General features: G+C 42.2%; 1 protein-coding gene across 2 annotated transcripts in view; it reads right to left on the bottom strand.

Moving 5' to 3' along the window:
- Nucleotides 1-17490, bottom strand: part of PREB (prolactin regulatory element binding) — a 32679-nt gene extending 15189 nt beyond the window's left edge. Inside the window, exons 1-4 of one of the 2 annotated variants that reach the window (XM_030198613.1) lie at nt 16993-17490; nt 6705-6906; nt 5442-5662; nt 1390-1470 (exon numbers count right to left, since the gene is read on the bottom strand). In XM_030198613.1, the coding sequence (XP_030054473.1) occupies nt 1390-1470; nt 5442-5662; nt 6705-6906; nt 16993-17127 (639 nt within the window). In that variant the 5' untranslated portion in view covers nt 17128-17490. Of the gene's footprint in view, nt 1-1389; nt 1471-5441; nt 5663-6704; nt 6907-16973 lie in introns of both variants that reach the window. The other variant, XM_030198614.1, reaches the window with a different exon arrangement.
- Nucleotides 17491-18481: the final 991 nt, after the last annotated feature.

Below are 18481 nucleotides of genomic sequence, written 5' to 3'. Positions count from 1 at the left end.
TCCCCACTCTGCACAGACCATCTGCAACAAGGCTCTGTGGAGCGGAAACACTTTAGCAGGCATTTAGCCCTCCAGAATAGATCACCACCAAAGGCCTGCTCCAGCAGAGACATGGAGAAAAAAGGAAGGAAACAACTTGATAATTACAGATGGCATCTCCTCCTGACAAAGTAAGTGGACAACCAGGGCGTCATCCCTTTCTTCTGGTGAGAGTTCACCCAATTCTGGTGGAAAGTCAAATCACAATCTGGATTTCCTGCCCCCTACCATTCAGGCTGGATTATTGGACACCACAAGTCCTTGAAGCAGTTATCAAAACGCTGGCAACCATCAGACAGATGCAGTGGTTGAAGGGCTGAAGCTAAGTATTTATGCTTTATTAAGATGATTGAATTGAGTTTTTTTCTTATACTTTTGCTAATAAAAACACAGGAAGTTTTTTATGCCAATGATTGAAATTTAGACCGTTGTTTCAAGTTGGTCTAGGACCACCGAGGCTTTTTCCTCCTAGTGTTTCAAGCTGGTCTGGGACCGCTGAGGCTTTTTCTCCTAGAGTTTATCATTTAGTTTTTTTTTACAAATTTATGATGCGAGATATTTTGTTGTTCTGTTTTACACTTCACCTCCTTCCTTATTTTTATGTTATACTAAAGTTAACAATGCATTCACAAGACCACGGTGTGCAAAGTTGTAAAAACCTGTTGCTAGATGCAAAAATTGTTCCAATTCAGAGTGTTCCTTTAAGCATAACAAATGAGCAGAAACTCCTAATTAAACTAGACTCCATGTTTTTCAATGGGATTCATTGAGGGTAGAGGATATCCCCTTAGTAGTGCAAATAGGGATATCACCAGGTCAAAACAACAGGTTTCCTTTAAAACATGTCCAAAGTAGAAAGTCTATCAATTGGTTGGAATGTTTATAAATTCTGGAATGGACTACCAACATATTCCATTTTGATACTTTCACAAATCATATCCCTGTAACTAATGGTTGAAAAAGTTATAACAGAGTAATGCATTCACTTCCCTACTGAGAGTTATGAGATCTGCATGACTTAAGACCTCCACTTCTACTACAGTGTGGGAATGATCTCTCCTAGCTAGAGTCGGGGCATGCCCTTCTGTATTAAGGAATACAAAAAACAAGGTTAAGGGAACAGAGAAGGATATGCAAAGTTGATAGTCAAAGGCAAGATGATTCAAGTTCTGTAAATATGTCCTTTTAAGTACAAAGGACAAAAGTGGTGAACGTGCAAGGTTCTAAACAACTGATTGGTGTTACTCTTAGCATCATGAGCCCGATTCACTAAAGTTAGTTCCCATTCTGTGACCATAGGGGAAAAAAGCTTAATAAATCAGCCCTCACATAATGTTAACAATGATGTACCTTGTTATCTGGGTCTACAGCGATATCTTCAATTTCTCCATTATGGGCTTTAAAATCCAGCGTCTTCTTCATACTGGGAAACTGAAACCAAGTTTACCAGGTCAGAGAATTCAGGCAGAGGCTGCAAAATAGCATTCTTTTTACAAATGAAATTTCCTTTTAATTAAAACAGCACTGTATAAATACATAACTACGTACTGTATTCATTTTCAACCATTATGCACCAGTTAACATCTTTAAAATCCCAGCCATAATTTCCTATCAGAACTAGCATCAGTACCACTCAACACTGCTGGGGTCATGGGAGGCCAAGGTATTAAAAGACTTGCATTTGTGGCTTGAACACATTTTCCTTTTTCTGACACTGTCATCCAGATCTTTCAGGTGTCAAAGCCACAACCCTTTCCAGCAACTGATACAAGTGCACCTTAAGCTGGCTCATATATACACTACTACTGAGCAACCACAACCCACAGGGGCTATAACTCCCCAACTATTCCAGTTCTAACAGATCAGGGTTTACACTAGGAATCAAGCCAATAATTTCTGCATGTGTCTATACTAGGCCAATTGAAAGACCAACAAGACCTATCACCTAAAGCTATGTACACCAATTAGATATAAACCAAGTTTAAAAAACAAACACCTAAGTACCGGGGGTAGAATACCTTTATAAGTTTAATTAATGTTTAAAGATAACTTTTAAGGCCATATCACCAAGTTCTAAGGGAAAGATCTTTGTAATGCTGGAAGACTGCATCTTTGAACATTCATTAGCTTTTTAAATAGCAACATTGACTACCCAATTCATTTGTTTGACTTTTCCCCTATAGCTTATTCATTCATAGCCTTATTTTAAATACAGCAACACAGAAGAACAGCGCTTCAACATTTTTTTTCAAGGCACGCCAAACCAAATTTTACAATCTCATTGTGTTTTCATAAGCTACAGCTGGTTACTTCACAGTGAGAATGCCAGAAAATGTACTTTTTAACAAATTTGGATATTAGAGCAAGTCCAACACATACACAAGTTGAGAAATGCATATAAAATGAGTACATGGATATATCATATTCTGTAGTAATGCATGCTGCCAATTCACCCTTTAGATGTCCAATGACTTGTCAATGAAAGGAAGAGAATAAAATGTCTTTTTTACCCATGTGAATGGAAAAAAAATAGTAATCAAACAGAAGCAGTAAATGAAACAGCACTTGGTCAGAGGGCTCCATCTGCAGCCAGTTCATTCTTGTGATATATAGTGTCCCCCCCCCCCCCCCCCACCTTCCTTTTCTCTTCTTTCCTTAAGGATCTGCAGCCCATATAACCCAATGGTTGGCCTTGACCCTGCTCCCTCTCCCTCAACACCCAGAATCTCTCTCTCATTCTCTCATCCACCACCTGACTGCAGTCCCCTCCTCTCTTACCCCTACCCTGTATCTCCCTTTCCCTGTTCTACTCAAGACTAACATCAGCATCCTCCTCCTTTTTTTCCCCTACTCAGTATCTACTTTTCTGTTCCACACTCCCTATAAACAACGGTTCTCTGTCACTGCAAAAACACTGCCCAAGAGGGTCACGAGAGGCATGCTTGACTCTTCACCAACCAACCCCCTTCCCAAACACACACAACCAGCACTTTCTCTTCCTCATCTCTTCTCACATACAGCTAGTCTTCCCTGTGCATGAATTGGTAGAAGCATTAGTACTCTCCTCAGCATTCCTTCCTCTCTTGGCTCCTTACTTCAAGAACAGTCCTCGGGGCACACCCAGCTATTTGGGGTTTTCAAAATATCCCCATTAAATTCAATGTGCCCCGAGGACTGGGTTGAAATCTCCTGTTCTAGTACATTGCATTTGCCCTCTTCCTACCAACAGTAGCGCTTGGTCAGAAAAAGGTATTCAATGGTGCAGTCATGACAGAAATAGCAACAGCCTCGTCACAGGAGGGACTTCTGGCTCCCTCTTGGTCAGCAGTTGTTTCTCCAGAACAGATCTCTCCTTCCTCAGTGGAAGGAGGCTCCTCTGGCTCCTTTCTGAACAGTGACAGAGAGCGAGCTTCCTTGAACAGCTGTTTTTTTTGAGCATTGCAATTGCCTCTTCTACCTTTTAACAGGCACTTCTACACCTGGGTAGCTCTGGCTGACCTACAGCACCATACTGCTCAGAAAATGAGGAGAATGGGGCAGAGGCATAGGCACTGAGGGAGGCAGCACAGAATGGTTACTGTCTGCAGCACATCAAGAAGATCCCCAGAGCACACTGGTTAACACTGGTCTTTAACTGCTGTCATTTACTACAAAGTGGTCCATTTAGTTTACTACATAAAGCAGTCAGAGTTGTAACTGCCACGCCATTCAGGCTACTCACTCATACTTTTAAAGAGGTGAATTTCTCTGTTTTGTGCTGAAGCTCTCAATGCTTGCTTTCTATCCTTTTGCTACTTTGGGATCTTCTGTGTACATCCCATTATCTTTTTTTGTCTCGGCATCTCTCTTGGAGAGTATTCTAGGTATTCACACAAACCATATTTTCTGTTTTTGCATTATATCCCATAGCTCTACAGTTTCCTTTCCTTTGGAAGGGGTTCATTTCTTATGTCCTAATGCTTTTCAAGTACTTACCTTCATCTTCCCTGTCCCTAGCAAGATGAACCTTGGCCATACTGCAGGACATCAATCAGCCCAATAACTTCCAGTGTATTCACAAACACAATTGGTTTTCCACCCAGAAGCTGTTTACATTTATACAGAACCATAGAAAAATAAAGGCACATAAAGGCTACATGGCCTACCCAGTCTGCCCATCCCATACCATTCTATCCCTTCCTCTCCCTTAGAGATTCTATGTATTTCTCCCAAGATTTCTTGAATTCAGACACAATGTATCTCCACACCTCGACTGGGAAGCTGTTCCACACATCCATCACCCTTTCCATTAAGTATTATTTCCTTAGGTTACTCCCGAGTCTGTCCCCTTTCATCTTCATCCTATGCCCCTTCATTCCAGAGCTTCCTCTCAAATGAAAGTCACCTCCTGTGCATTTATGCCACTGAGTTATTTTAACATCTCTATCGAATCTCCCCTCACCCACCTTTCTTCCAAAGTACTGTATACATATTGAGATCTTAAAGTCTGTCTCCATACGCTTTATAATGAAGAGCGCTGACCATTTTAGTAGCCGCCCTCTGGACTGACTCCATCCTGTTTATAATCTTTTTAAAAGATGTGGTCTCCAGAACTGTACACAGTATCTAAATGAGGTCTCACCAGAGACTTACACAGAGGTAATATCACCTCTATTTCATGCTGGTTATTCCACCCACTATGCACATAAGCATCCTTCCGGCTTTTGCTGTCGCTTTTTAAACCTATTTGGCCACTTTAATAATCACCCCCCCCCCCCCCTTGCACAACCCCTAAACTGTATCAGGTTTTTGTAGCCCAAATGCATAACCCTGCATTTTGTTTTTAGTATTAAATCTTAGCTGCCAAATTCTGAACTATTCTTTGAGCTTCACTAGATCCCTCCTCATCTGGGTTATTTACAAACAATGGCTTTGTAGGTTAGCCTGCACATAATTGGAGAATGAAAAATTTCTTCATGAAACATGTTACTCATTTGAACATACTTTGTTCAGGACATCTTCAATTCTACAAATTTCATAACTTTGTTTGAACAAATAAAATCATCCAGATATCTACTTGCTTCATGCCCAACCTATGCAGTTATTGTAATTGCACCCTAACCTATCTATTCATCATTAAATTATTTTACAATCTTCAGTTTCTTTGCTAATTCAGGTATGAAAGGGAAGTTAGCTTTCCACCTACTGAACCCCTGTGAACATTTTTCTACCAGCAAAGGTTGTCTCTTGTTTATACAAAGAGCCCACGCCCATCTAGCTCTGAGAAGTGCCTAAACAAAGGCCATTTACACAAGTACAGAGTGGTATGCTTGGATCATAATAACTATTCTTTCATCCACAATAACCATTCAGCAGGCATAGGCTTCCAATTAGCACTTTATATCAAGAAATAACCTTCCTACCTCCCAAACCCTCACAAAGCCATCTGCTCCACCTGTGACGAGTATGGAATGATCCTTGTTGAAACAGACTGACTTTTGCAACAATTCCTGGCTGAAATCCGTCTGCACCACTTGCAGTTTCTCTACAGAGACTTCAGCTGTCTCATTTTTGGTATCACCACCTCCATTTTTCGCAGTACTATTAGATGACTTCCTCTTCCTAATTCCTTTTTCATTTGGTCCTACAAAACAGAAAAGAACAGCTTTGATTCACTTAAGAAGCCTCAGAACATCCTTACCACCATGGTACCTATGCTATTCTCTTCAGTAACTGGGGCGGGTATTCTAATAGAGACTTCATAGCCAGCTATATCACTTTATTGCCATGATGTCAATTGAGAGCAGTTTTGCAGGTATAATTTTAATATCCAAACCCCTGCTCCACTTGCAACTTGTGCTTCTAGCACCATCTAGCTCCCAGATCCACTATAGCAAAAATTCCTGCTCTGATATCACATTTCTAATGGCATTATATTGTGTGCACCTCCAGATCAAGTAATTTTAACATGCCTGGATTTCATCATCCATCCCATCCTTCCTGGCTTTCCTACATCATTCTGCTACAAACTATACTACTCCACCACTCTTTTGGTACAGCTGACAAGTTAAAAAAAAAAAAAAAAACTTGTGTAAGGGCCTGTCAAAAAAAAAAAAAAAAAAAAAAAAAGACATATATAACCCACTCCACTGACCACCCCCTGCTCCTGCTTTGTCTTTTTTTTTTAAATTGTATTACATGACGATTCGTCTGATCAGTCCTAAGACTTGATTTTGTAATCCACTTTGGACCTTTATAAGAGAGCTGGCGGAACATAAATCTACAGATTAGAATATGCCTTCTCTCTGCCATGGACAGACAACACATATATTTATCACAGGGGTTAAAAGTACACGCATAGCTGCACATTGCCCAAATGTTTACCCGCAATGATTGCAAACAATGTGCGACACAGAAAATGTGTTAAAAGGTAACATGAATTTTAATTTCCTCTTTAATTGCAATTTGAGTAAGGGACAATTTTGGGTGGGATACTGAAAGCACATCCCCCCCTAAAAAAAAGTCATTAAAATGTCCTGAAAAGGTAAGGCAAATGTACTTAACCATGACTGACAAAGTGAAAGACACACAAACCTAGGAAATATATAACAAAGACTATTACATTTAAAACAAAACCTTAACAGTACTGTTAAAATTCACAGCTTAGCACAAACAAAACCTCATACCTGGCTTTCCCTGGCTGCTGTTAGCTTTCTTTGCCTCCTGTTTCTTTAACCGGAATTTGAGAATGTGACAATATTCATCTTGTCCTGTTGCAACCACATCGCCAGCCAGTGCCATGTTCATGGGGGCACGAGTCTCTGTGTCATGTGAGTGAATGAGAGAAGCGGTGAGCTGTCTGCCAATCAATTCCAAGCGTAAAAAGTGCTGTGAAGAAAAATGCCATAATGCCACAGATAAAGAGCAGGCAGAAGTCATGAACACTACTAACGTGCAAGTTGCCAGAATGACAGAACTAGAAACTGAAAGCCTTCGTGTATTCATAGATACTATATTAAAAAATAAAAGAGCTACAGTAAGTTTTCCCTCACACTACTGTACTACAGCCCTGTACCCTGTCCCAACTTTTTAACACTGAATGAGATCAGTTGCATGGCCAGTCTATAGCATCTGCCAGACTACCAGGTAAAACATCAAGGTTTCATTTTTTTTAAAGTGTACAGTGTAGTCCAACCCCCAAAATAAAGATCCTACATAAGTTCAGAAAACTTCTGGCTCCATTTCTAACATCTCAACTGTAGCATTTTAGATAAACATTATCTATACAAATGCTTACATACTAGTAAGCTCTATTGCTTGTGTTGTGACTTCAATAGGGTACTACTTGGAAGCAGAGACCTTTGAAACATGGATACCCAGGGCCCATTCCTCATTCCATCAGCCTCTTGGGGAGTGGAGGTTAGTACAGTAGTCCGAGAACCCAAGGAACCGGGTTCAATTTCCACTACAGCTCCTTGCAACTCTGGGCAAGTCAGTTAACCCTTCATTGCATGGTTCTCTGGAAGTGTGAGGGAAAACGAAATGGAAATGGGACTTGATATACCGCGTTTCTGTGGTATTTTGCAACTACATTCAAAGTGGTTTACATATATACAGGTACTTATTTTGTACCTGGGGCAATGGAGGATTACGTGACTTGCCCACAGTCACAAGCCGCACCACTTACAAATCTCCACACTACTCAAAAGAATTATCACCAGTTATAAGCACTTTAGTGGCTTAGAGTACTTGGGACATTCCAGCTCAAGAGGTTTCCTTGGTGTGGGATGCCATGTTGGAAAGTAATAGGAACCTTTTAAGGCCTCCCCAGAATTTCACAAAGCCTGCAATGAGCTTCTGGGACTGGAATGACTGCTTCTAGGCCTAGGTGGCTTTGCAATGTAGCATGTATGACAGCCACTTGGGTGGGGCAGAGATGGAGAACCAGAAAAGAACTGTAAGAGGACAGAACAACTAAAATTGTAGCTATACCTGATCACATGACAGACCCATCAGTCAAGAGTGAGCATACCTGCTTCTGTGAGGAACACACACGCAAAGTCTCAAAGATATGTAAGAGGTATTCGATTTCTTAGGTTTTTGGATGTTTCTCATTTTGTTTTGAAAGGACATCAGGCCTACTTAAAAAGCAAGTGCACTGAAGAAACCTCGGTTTTACCTGTATCTTTCTATCTGGCAAAACCTAATTCTGCTTGAACAAAAGTTTAGGCTTATCTATTGGAAACCTCTGAGACTTGTGTTCTCCCATGATCTAAAAACACAAAGACTAACGAAACGGGTTTTGGAAACTGTTTGCTCAGACCAATGCCTATACTCCTGCCAAGTCTGGGCCCTATTAGACAAACAGTAAACAAGATGTGAAGACTTGCCAATAAATATCATCACTTGGGGTCTGAGAACTGATAATCTCCAACACCTGATTTAACAATGGTTTGTACAAGCAATTCAAGGTATCTTTTAGTGCAGAGCAACTCTTCACGGGAAAAGAGGTCTGTTTGGTGGCCACCATGACCAAAGCATGCCCTTCATGGAGCCTCAACCTTCCTTTTCTGGGAGCAAGGGGCGATACTTATCTATGGCTATACCGACCATGCACCCCTCTCACTTCTTCTGATGAGAATGGAGCTCAAGTGGCATGAAACTGAGGCTGCCTTAAAGGACCTCCCACACCAAAGGAACCTCTTGAGCTAGAGTGTCCCAAATATTCTAAGCCACTAAAGTGCTCATTACAACTGGTGATAATTCTTCTCTGTGAAAGAGCCGCCCCACAATGGAATCATCTCCTTCCCCTACAGAGAGCTCAGCTTGCTCAGAGATCCAAGGCGCAGCCTTAGATTTAAAAAAAAAAAAAAAAGACTGCCTGAAAGTACCTCCCCCAAACACTGACTCAGTATCCCAGCTGTCTTGATGTAGCTGGTCAGAACTTCAGGTCTTGGAGTCAGAAAGAACCAGGGACCTCCTGCTCTCCTTAAAGCCACTTCATGAAAATACTCCTTGTTCTCAGGGGTTCTTCTATGCCCAAACTTGTTGCCAAGGCTCCACTTGAGGGGGGGGGGGGGGAGAGAGACACTTAGAGAAGTGATTAGTGAGTGACTGAAGTTGTAGCATCAGAGGGCCTAGGAAAAATAAAATTACCAAATGGCCACTGTCCCTGTGCAGAACGCAGCTCTGTTTGGTCAAAGGCACTAGTTTGTCCAGAGTTGAAATTATCTCAATATTGCTAAGATGCATCCTGCAAGCCCCCACCCCAGTGAAAATTATTCTGCTGTGCAGCCCAACTAAAGCTACACTGACAGAAACTATCACCTCAGTATTGATCAAACACCTCATGCAGGACTCCCCTTTACAGGGTTGGTGTTAAAACACATGAGCCCAGGGCAGAAACTGGGGCTATGTCTCCTTCAGTTTGAGGCAATCATGGAGCCCTTCCGTTGCATGGGGGCCCAGGGCAGGCACCCTGCTTGCCACTCCCTAAAGCCAACCCTGACTGCTGAACTGAAGCCCAGTTCTCCAACTAAAGCAAGAGTTTCCTCAGTAAGCAGTGGAAAAATTGCAGTCTGCCTGTCACCATCCACTGGAGACAGAGAAATACAGAGGATCTAAGGCTGCACTGTGACCTTATTGGGCAAAATACATAGGACTTTTTCCTGTCTCCATCAGTTGGTCGACAGACATAACCCATAGGTTCTGGATTGCCCTGGTGAGGATGTTAAGGAAGAGGGCATTAATAACTTGGGGGGGGAGAGAAGAGGAGTTAGTTGGAGAGACTGGGGGGTAGGATGAAGACAACTGACTAGGGGGGAGATTGGTGGGTGTTGAAATTTGTGGGCCAGACAAACAAAGTGGGATCAATTAATGTACACAGAAAAAAAAAAGTTTGCAAACTATCATACAAGCTGTCAAACCAAATACACAGTGCCTTCTGCCTCCTTCCTGCTAAAATGACAGATTTCCTTCTGTTAAATCCTGATACCTTTCACTGGCTATGTCCAACTCCAGCAAGCCCACTCTACCACTTGTACTGAAGCTCTGTCCCAAAGCGCACACACACTGGATTATGGGATGCAGGTAATAGTAGTGCTTCATTAAAAGCTATAGAGGAGACCTGTAGGAATCAAGAGCACATCAGAAGGGGACCAGATCAGCAGAGCAAAGGTGAACTCAGAATTGGAGAAAAGGTAATCCTTAGCTATAGGAGGAAAGGCATGAAAGTCAATGGGAAGAGCCAGGTTACTACTACTGTACTGGCAAAACAGCAAATACATGTACGTAAGTTTGCGTATATAATCACATTTTGCCCAATTTCCCATTGACTTCTTAAGTCAGCAAGTGAAGGCACGTGGTACAATGCACCACTCACTGATACCAAGAAACCTGGATTTTGAGCAGGAGCTGTGAACCAGCAGCCTGACCCCTAGCAGTAGTATTGAAACACTACTGATAAGCACTCAGGCATCACAATTTTGGAAGATGCAACTACCAGGAAAGAGCAATGATGTATTGCTCTTGCCCCCACTAGAATCCATAGTGAGATCAGGTATGTGGTGGGGGATGGCATCCAGGACCAGCAATCCTTTTCTAAAAATGTCCAGGGGAAATAATGGGCCACAGGAGGTGCCACCAAAATTATTTTTACAAGATCAGAGGCGAGTAGGCTGGTCTTTTGTGTTTTCCTGACTACAACAACAGAAAACCAAAGTGCTACAGAATTCATTAATCCATTACACCGAGGTACCGTGTGTGTTAGCAATCTCATGGTAAATTGCATCCCTTTTAAATGGTACATATGTTATTTCACCATTATGTAACTTAGCAAACGTTGGCCTTAGATCTTAAGCCCAATGGTCAGGATAAAAGCAGCTGACTAGGAGAGGGTTGTGAGAGCTGAAATTGGAAAGGAAGACAAGATTATCCGATATGCACCTGGAGCTCACATTTGGAAAGGCATGTAATTAAATCTAAAAATCCAAAATGATACACTTCTAACCAGGATTTTGCAGTTACGAGTTTCTCTTGCCTTCAGAAGAAGCATTCAGAGACAAGGCTGCAAGAACTGTGTGTATGTGCTGGGGCCAGAGGAGGATAAACAGCAGAGTGGCATGTGCAGAGCCCAAGGATGGGTAGCATTAGAACACAGGGTGCTGGGGCTGGAGGAGGAAGAATGTTTCAATGGCACATGTAGAGCTCAAGAGTAAGCCCATGCTTTGTCTATACAATTCATTTGCTGTTCCCATCAGCAAGGAAGCAGAGCATTGCTCAGATCCAGGACTGCTGAGTACAGTATAGGGCAACAGACCTCTCAAGATTATGCGTGGCCCAACAGCAGTGTTTTTCAAGTTGGTCCTGGAGTGCCTCCTTGCCAGTCAGGTTTTCAGGACATCCACTATGCATGAAAGAGATTTACTACTAATTTATTTCTATAGCGCTACTAGATGTATGCAGCACTGTACACTAAATATGTAATACACAGTCCCTGCTCAACAGAGCTTACAATCTAATCAAGACAAACAGGATAAATGAGATAAGGGAATTACTTACAGGTGAATAGAGTTAAAAGCAGCCTCAAAAAGATGGGCTTTTAGCCTTGGATTTCAATATGGCCAGAAATGGAGCTTCACACACTGACTCAGGAAATTTATTCCAGGCATATGGTGCAGCAAGATAAAAGGAATGGAGTCTGGAGTTGGAAGTGGAGGGGAAGGGTACACATAAGAGAGATTTACCCAATGAGTGAAGTTTCTAGGAAGGAGTGTAGGGCGACATAAGAGTGGAGAGGTACTGAGGAGCTGCAGAGTGAATCCATTTTAAGTTCATAAGAGGAGTTTGAACTTTGTGTGGCAACATATAGGGAGAAATGACTTGAGGAGAGGGCTAATATGAGCATAGCAACACTGGCAGAATATAAGTCATGCAGCAGAACTTTGAATGGATTGAAAGGGAGAGAGATGGCTTAGTGGGAGACCTGTGAGAAGCAGGTTGCAGTAGACTTAAGTGTGAGGTGATAAGACTGTGGTTAAGGATTTGGGTAGTGTGTTCAGAAAGGAAGGGACAAGTTTTGGTGATACTATAGAGAAAGAAATAACAGGTTTTAGAAGTCTGTTGGATATGTACAGAGAGAGAGAGGAATCAAAAGATGACCCCAAGGTTACAAGCTGAAGAAATGAAGGATGAGAGTGTTCACCACACAAAGAGAATGGGGAAGAGGAGAGGTGGGTTTAGAGGGAAACATAAGCTCAGTCTTGGCCATGTTTAGTTTCAGATGGCAGTGAGACATCCAGGCAGCAATGTCAGACAGGCAGGCTGAGATTTGGGCCTGGATTCCTGCTGAAATTTCTGGTGTGGAGAGGTAGATCTGGGAGTCATCAGAATAAAGGTGATACTGGAAACCATGGGAGGAGATCAGAGCAACAAGGGAAGAAGTATAAATGGCAGAAAAAGATCCCAAAAGCCCTGAGGTACACCAACTGATAGTGTGATAGAAGTGGAGGAGGATCCACCAGAGCATACACTAGAAGCACGATAGGAGAGTTAAGAAGAAAACCATGAAGGAACAGAGCCCCGAAATCCAAGTAAGGACAGCATATCAAGGAGTAAGTGGTGATCAACAGTGTCAAAAGCAGCAGACAGATCAAGAAGGACGAGGATAGAATAGATTGCACTAGGCTGCCCAAGATCAGTCTTTCGCAGCCTAGTGCAATCCCTCGTACTCAGCCATCTGGACTACTGCAACTCACTGTACGCAGGCTGCAAAGAGCAAATACTGAGGAAACTTCAAACAGCCCAGAATACAGCAGCCAGACTCATATTCGGAAAATCAAAATATGAAAGTGCAAAACCCTTACGAGAGAAACTACACTGGCTCCCACTCAAGGAACGCATTACTTTTAAAGTATGCACATTAGTCCACAAAATCATTCACAGAGAAGCCCCAGCCTACATGTCTGAATTAATCGACTTACCACCCAGAAACGCTAAAAAATCATCCCGAACGTTCCTCAACCTCCACTTCCCTAACTGCAAGGGCCTGAAATACAAGGCGCTGCACACGTCAACCTTTTCTTACATGAGCACGCAGTTCTGGAACGCACTGCCGCGCGGCCTGAAAACGATCTGCGAACAAACCAACTTCCGCAAATTATTGAACACACATCTTTTTGAGAAAATTTACAGAAAGAACCAAAACACAAAATCCACACTCACTGTTTCAGTAATACATCAACACATCCACTTATGAATTCTCAATCCTGAAATCTCACCACACTCGTACCTCTACTCACAGAAAAAAAAAATGTATACCATATGTTTTTTGTTATGATATATTGCCCTTTAGCTTCTCGTTGGTTCCTTCCAATGTTTCAACGTTCTTTTCCATTGATATATTCCTTAACGATACTTTGATTTTGTCTCGTATAACTCTTCACAATGTAATCCATAACCAAATTGTAACAAAATGTATTTCCATCATTCATAATGTATTGTAAGCCATACTGAGCCCGCAAAAAGGTGGGAAAATGTGGGATACAAATGCAATAAAATAAATAAATAAATATCGTTGAATCTGGCCAGGAAGAGGTCATTGGAGACTTTAGGAAGAGCTGTTTCAGTTGAATGTAGAGGGCAAAAGCCAGACTTAAGTGCATCAAGAATAGCTTGAGATGAAAGTCAAAATTTCCATACAATGGAAGCAGTGTATGCAAATCAGTCTCATGCATATTCACTGAGGATATCCTTGAAACCTGCCTGGCAAGGATATACTCCAGGACCAACATGGGACAGGTTCATCTGTCCTGTACTGCAGGGTTTCCCATCCATTCATTGCCAGGCTTTTTCACCTGCTCAACTTGGCTAATTATCAGGAGGAAGAGCATGAGGGCAGGAGAAGCCAATGTGACTTATGAAGACTTGAAGAAAGGGGCAGGGGTCAAAGCAGATCGAGTCCTTTCAGAATGAGGCAGAAGAAATACAATCAATTCTGCACATAATTCTCCTAGATAAAAACATAATATTTGGTATAAAAAGCTGGACAAGACTATCTCAGTCAATATAGGCAGCTGCTAGAGATGGAAGGTTCTCTCCTTCAACCAGGATATTTATTGTAGAATGAACTAAAATCCCTGATAAAGCCTGCCTAACCCAAGGTATCTGTAATGTGTGACCATGAATAAAAAAGGAAACCTGTATCTTCTAGAAGTTTACACTGTAACAGCCTTGTAACTTCAAGGTTTCTGTTAGAGAATGTATTTTAATAGATGTTAAGAAAAACAGGAAAAATGTACATAATAGATCATAATGGTTTATTTATATTCTGCCTGAAGCCAAGGCAGATATACAATTACCAGAATTAAACAAGAAATTTAGGGGTCCTTTTACTAAGCTGTGTTAAGTCCCAACGTGTTGTTAGTGCAGAGGACTTTGATCCTGGGGAACTGAGTTCGATTCCCACTGCAGCTCCTTGTGACTCTGGGCAAGTCACTTAACCTCCATTGCTCCTGGTACAAAATAAGTACCTGAATATATGTAAACCGCTTTGAATGTAGTTGCAAAAACCTCAGAAAGGCGGTATATCAAGTCCCATTTCCCTTTCCCTTAGTGCAACAAAAAAAGTGGACCAACATGGGACAAGCTGATGTGTCGTGTTATTTTTTGCATTTGCATGTGTTAAATAATTTTTTTGAAGGTGCATGTCAGGGTGGACAGTGGGTATTCCTGTGCTAACCACTTAGCGCATGTACTATATTTTTACATATGTAACCGAATGTACTATATTTTTACATATGTAACATGCCCATGAGTATAGTGCACAAAAATTTTTTTTTTTTTTTTTTTTACATCTGCACCCATAACATGCCCATGCATATAGTGTGTGTTTGTTAGACTCATAAAATATGGCCTTGGGCTCCCTGCTGTCTGCTCTTCTCTCATCTCCCTTCTTGAAGTCTTCTACAATGTGCCGCCAGTATCTCCTCCTCCCATCGACTTTCATAAATTCACTCCCAGGCCTCCTGTACCATTTAGGTTTGTTTGGTTTTTTTTGTTACATTTGTACCCTGCGCTCTCTCACTCATGGCAGGCTCAATGCGGCTTACATATTGTATACAGGTACTTATCTGTACCTGGGGCAATGGAGGGTTAAGTGACTTGCCCAGAGTCACAAGGAGCTGCCTGTGCCTGAAGTGGGAATCGAGCTTCTGCCTTTGGGTTCCCTACTGTCTGCTCTCTTCTTCCCCCTCCCCACAGTCCTCCTCACTTGGTTTATGAATCCACTCCAGGAGTAATTCAAACAGGCAGCCTTGCACATCATCAGGAGCCTTTCCTCCTCTGATACACTTATGAGAAGGGAATGAGACCACAATATATAAAACTGGAGGGGATATGCTTGTGGAGCATGGCAGACTCAGGGGGAGGAGGAAGAAAGGAAAGGAAGATTTGGCTGGCAATGGGGGAAAAAAACACGACAACTTCAGCATAGCATATAGCGTGCTTATGCGTATAGCACATGGGGAGGGAAGTCATATGGGTTTGTAAAAACATATAACGTGTGCATGGTGTACGTGAAAGTAACGGCGTGCACAGATATCATGGAAGCACAGACCATTAATGAAATAAATACAAAATCAGGGGTTTTACATCTGCATAAGGGCGCGCTGCGGGCAATTTTTACTGCAGCTTAGTAAAAGGACCCTTTACACAGTACAAAACAATAAAACAGAGAAACAGGGATTTCAGTTGCAGCTCAAGGTGACAATTTAGGTAAAGTAGGTGGGCAGATAAGTACTAATTTTTCTAGTGCCAAGCAGCACTGCCAAATCAGAATTCATTATCCTTATGTTGAAAGATGTTGCCAGTGTTTCTATGCTGGGGGGGGAGGGGGGAGTACTCACAGACCCTGGGAGTGGAAGGTAGTAATTATGCAGCCAGTCTTAAGGTGCATGACTGCAGGGCTCTAGATGGAGCTCCACTGAATGGCCCCATTGCCATGACTAGTCTAAGAAACAACCCTAGAAAGTTACAAGTGAAAATTCATAGCAACACAACCTAAAAGAGTAATACAGGAAGAATTTGCTAGGCAAAAAAAAAAGAGAATCTTAAAAAGCCCACACAAATGTATAAAAGACAGAGCGCAGCAGATCAAAGATCAATATTCAGGATCAGTGCAGCACTAGGGCAGACCTTTAAAGAATAGAACTCTACCCATTGATGTTAAAGTATCTCCTCAGGGGTTCAGTTTACACTGGGAACATGAAGCAATGCCACACATGGAATGACAGCGTTTTAAACAGAAGAGAACAGGCCAATTCTCTAAATCAGAATACTTTGTTGCAACCATAAAATTATAAATGAATGACAGTCATAAAACTCTGGCTTTTTATCACTCAAAAATCAGGATACATTCATTTCTGAACTCCGAGCCCCAAGATGCCAACTCACAAAAAGTCTTCCTGTGCTCTGAACAGCTCATATACACACAGGGGTTTTTTTTTTTCCCCAGCTGGATCTCTGCACGCTCGATGTGTAACTAACCAACAGTGCACAAGAGCCGTGCGGCTGCCAAGAATGACTACGAACTTTCTCCACTTTCACCCTAGTCAAGGAAACCTGTCGCAGAAAACAATGGGCCTAATTTAGCAAGCTGTCCACCCCCCTCCCGTTAAGTCAATGTTCTCAGCGAGTAGACACACTTAGGTGTCCAGGTTAAATGAGGACTTTGAACTATACAGCACAGGAGCCAGGACTTATAAAAGGGTTTCCATTCTCGTTCTGTCCCTGTGGGAGCAACTCATGAAAATTCTGGCCCTATGTATATCTACAAACATGTACAATTCACTGCTCAGGTGCTTAAATAAAGCAGATATATATGTGTGTGTTTATATCTATATAGGAACGGGGGTATTGACGTCTGGTTCTTCTGCTTATCTCCCTCCCATGACCCTGACCCCAGTCAAGCGCTCTCACCACGCCATTCTTGATGCCCGTCTGAGCAGCTCCTCCTCCGCCTGCAGTAATAACGAGCCCGTTCTCAGGATGTATCTGCAGGGTATAAAGAGGGAAGGGGGCCCGGTACAGTTCGGGGTGCCTGCGACGACCCATCCCTCCTTCCCCTGCTGCTCACAGAACCGAGGCCAGTACCAAAACCCAGAGTGAAAACTTTCCTTTCATACAAACAGGAAGAAGGGGGGAGCGCACACTCCTAAGGCAAGGGGGGTGCAGAGTCCTGCGAGAAGATAATCAACAACTCGCAGGGTTAAAGCTCTCGCGACCCTATAACATTCGGAGCACCTCGTCCCGGAAGGTTCCGTGTAACAAGCATGCCCGTCCTCCACCCCCGCAAATCGGAACGCACAGTGACCACCAAGCAGACACTGCCACGCCACCACCGGTTCAGCAGCAGCACCACCACCGCCACTACCCCTCTGCTTCCGGCTCAGTGCCAAGTACCGGCCGGTCCGCCCGGCCCCAGCCAGTGACGTCGGCAAACAAGCTAGCAATCTGCGCAGGCGCAGAAGCAAGAAAAAAAGAACACGTCAGCTCCCACAAAAGCGGCTATTCCTCAGACCAAGGAGGTTGGGTGGAAAAAAACAGGAGACGGGATGACGTCAAATTAAAAAAAAAAATTGAAGCCAATTAGATGAGCCTCCGTTTCCCCTTTCCCTCGCAGCCGTCATCCCAGTAGTACAATCAAACAAAGCAAACAAACCTATGAACTGCAGCTTTCATGTTACCGTTCTTTATTATTGGTAGCATTTTTATTTAAGCTCACTTATATTTTCAAACATGCCAGCTTCTGCAGCATACGGATGTACACAGAGGAAGAATAATAACGGAATGACTTGTCATAGCTAGAGTAGTAATTTGTTACACATAGTAATCAGTGTGTCATTTGGAGGGGCTGGTAATAGGGACATCCTAGCACTGTATATTGATTTTTTTTTCTCCTAGTCAAGGGCCACTAAAACAGACATCGTGTAATGAGAATCAGATGCTCAACATTAGAGTTTCTATGTATCTATTTATTTACTAATCCCACAACAAACATGAATTAGGTTGAAACCTGGGAGCATTTAAAATCTTTTTTTTCCTGTGCCTAGATCAAAAGAAAAAGATGGCAGGTGGGAACTTGCTCCTTTTGTTTTGTGGAGTGCAGTGATATATTATCATGTGCTTGATAATTGTTATTACAACTATTTAAAAGACAGATATTGAAGAATGAGGGCAGAGCTACCTTTATGCAGAAGTCCAGAATTAGTCTAAATGTGCTAACATTGTCCAGTTGTTTGCTATTCTCTAAACATCTTACAAAATATTATAGAAAAATTTAACAGGATTCAGAGAAAAGAAAGTCTTTTATTACTCACCCACCAGCACAGCATCAGATATCAATGGCAAGTTATAACAAACTTAAAAAATCTAACAACAGTACCTCTGTTAATTATAAGTAATCAGG

The sequence above is a fragment of the Microcaecilia unicolor genome, chromosome 3 (genome assembly GCF_901765095.1).
Source record: "Microcaecilia unicolor chromosome 3, aMicUni1.1, whole genome shotgun sequence".
Lineage (NCBI taxonomy): Eukaryota > Metazoa > Chordata > Amphibia > Gymnophiona > Siphonopidae > Microcaecilia > Microcaecilia unicolor.
The sequence above is the reverse complement of the archived record's forward strand: the minus strand, read 5'-3'. Positions and strand labels throughout refer to the sequence as shown.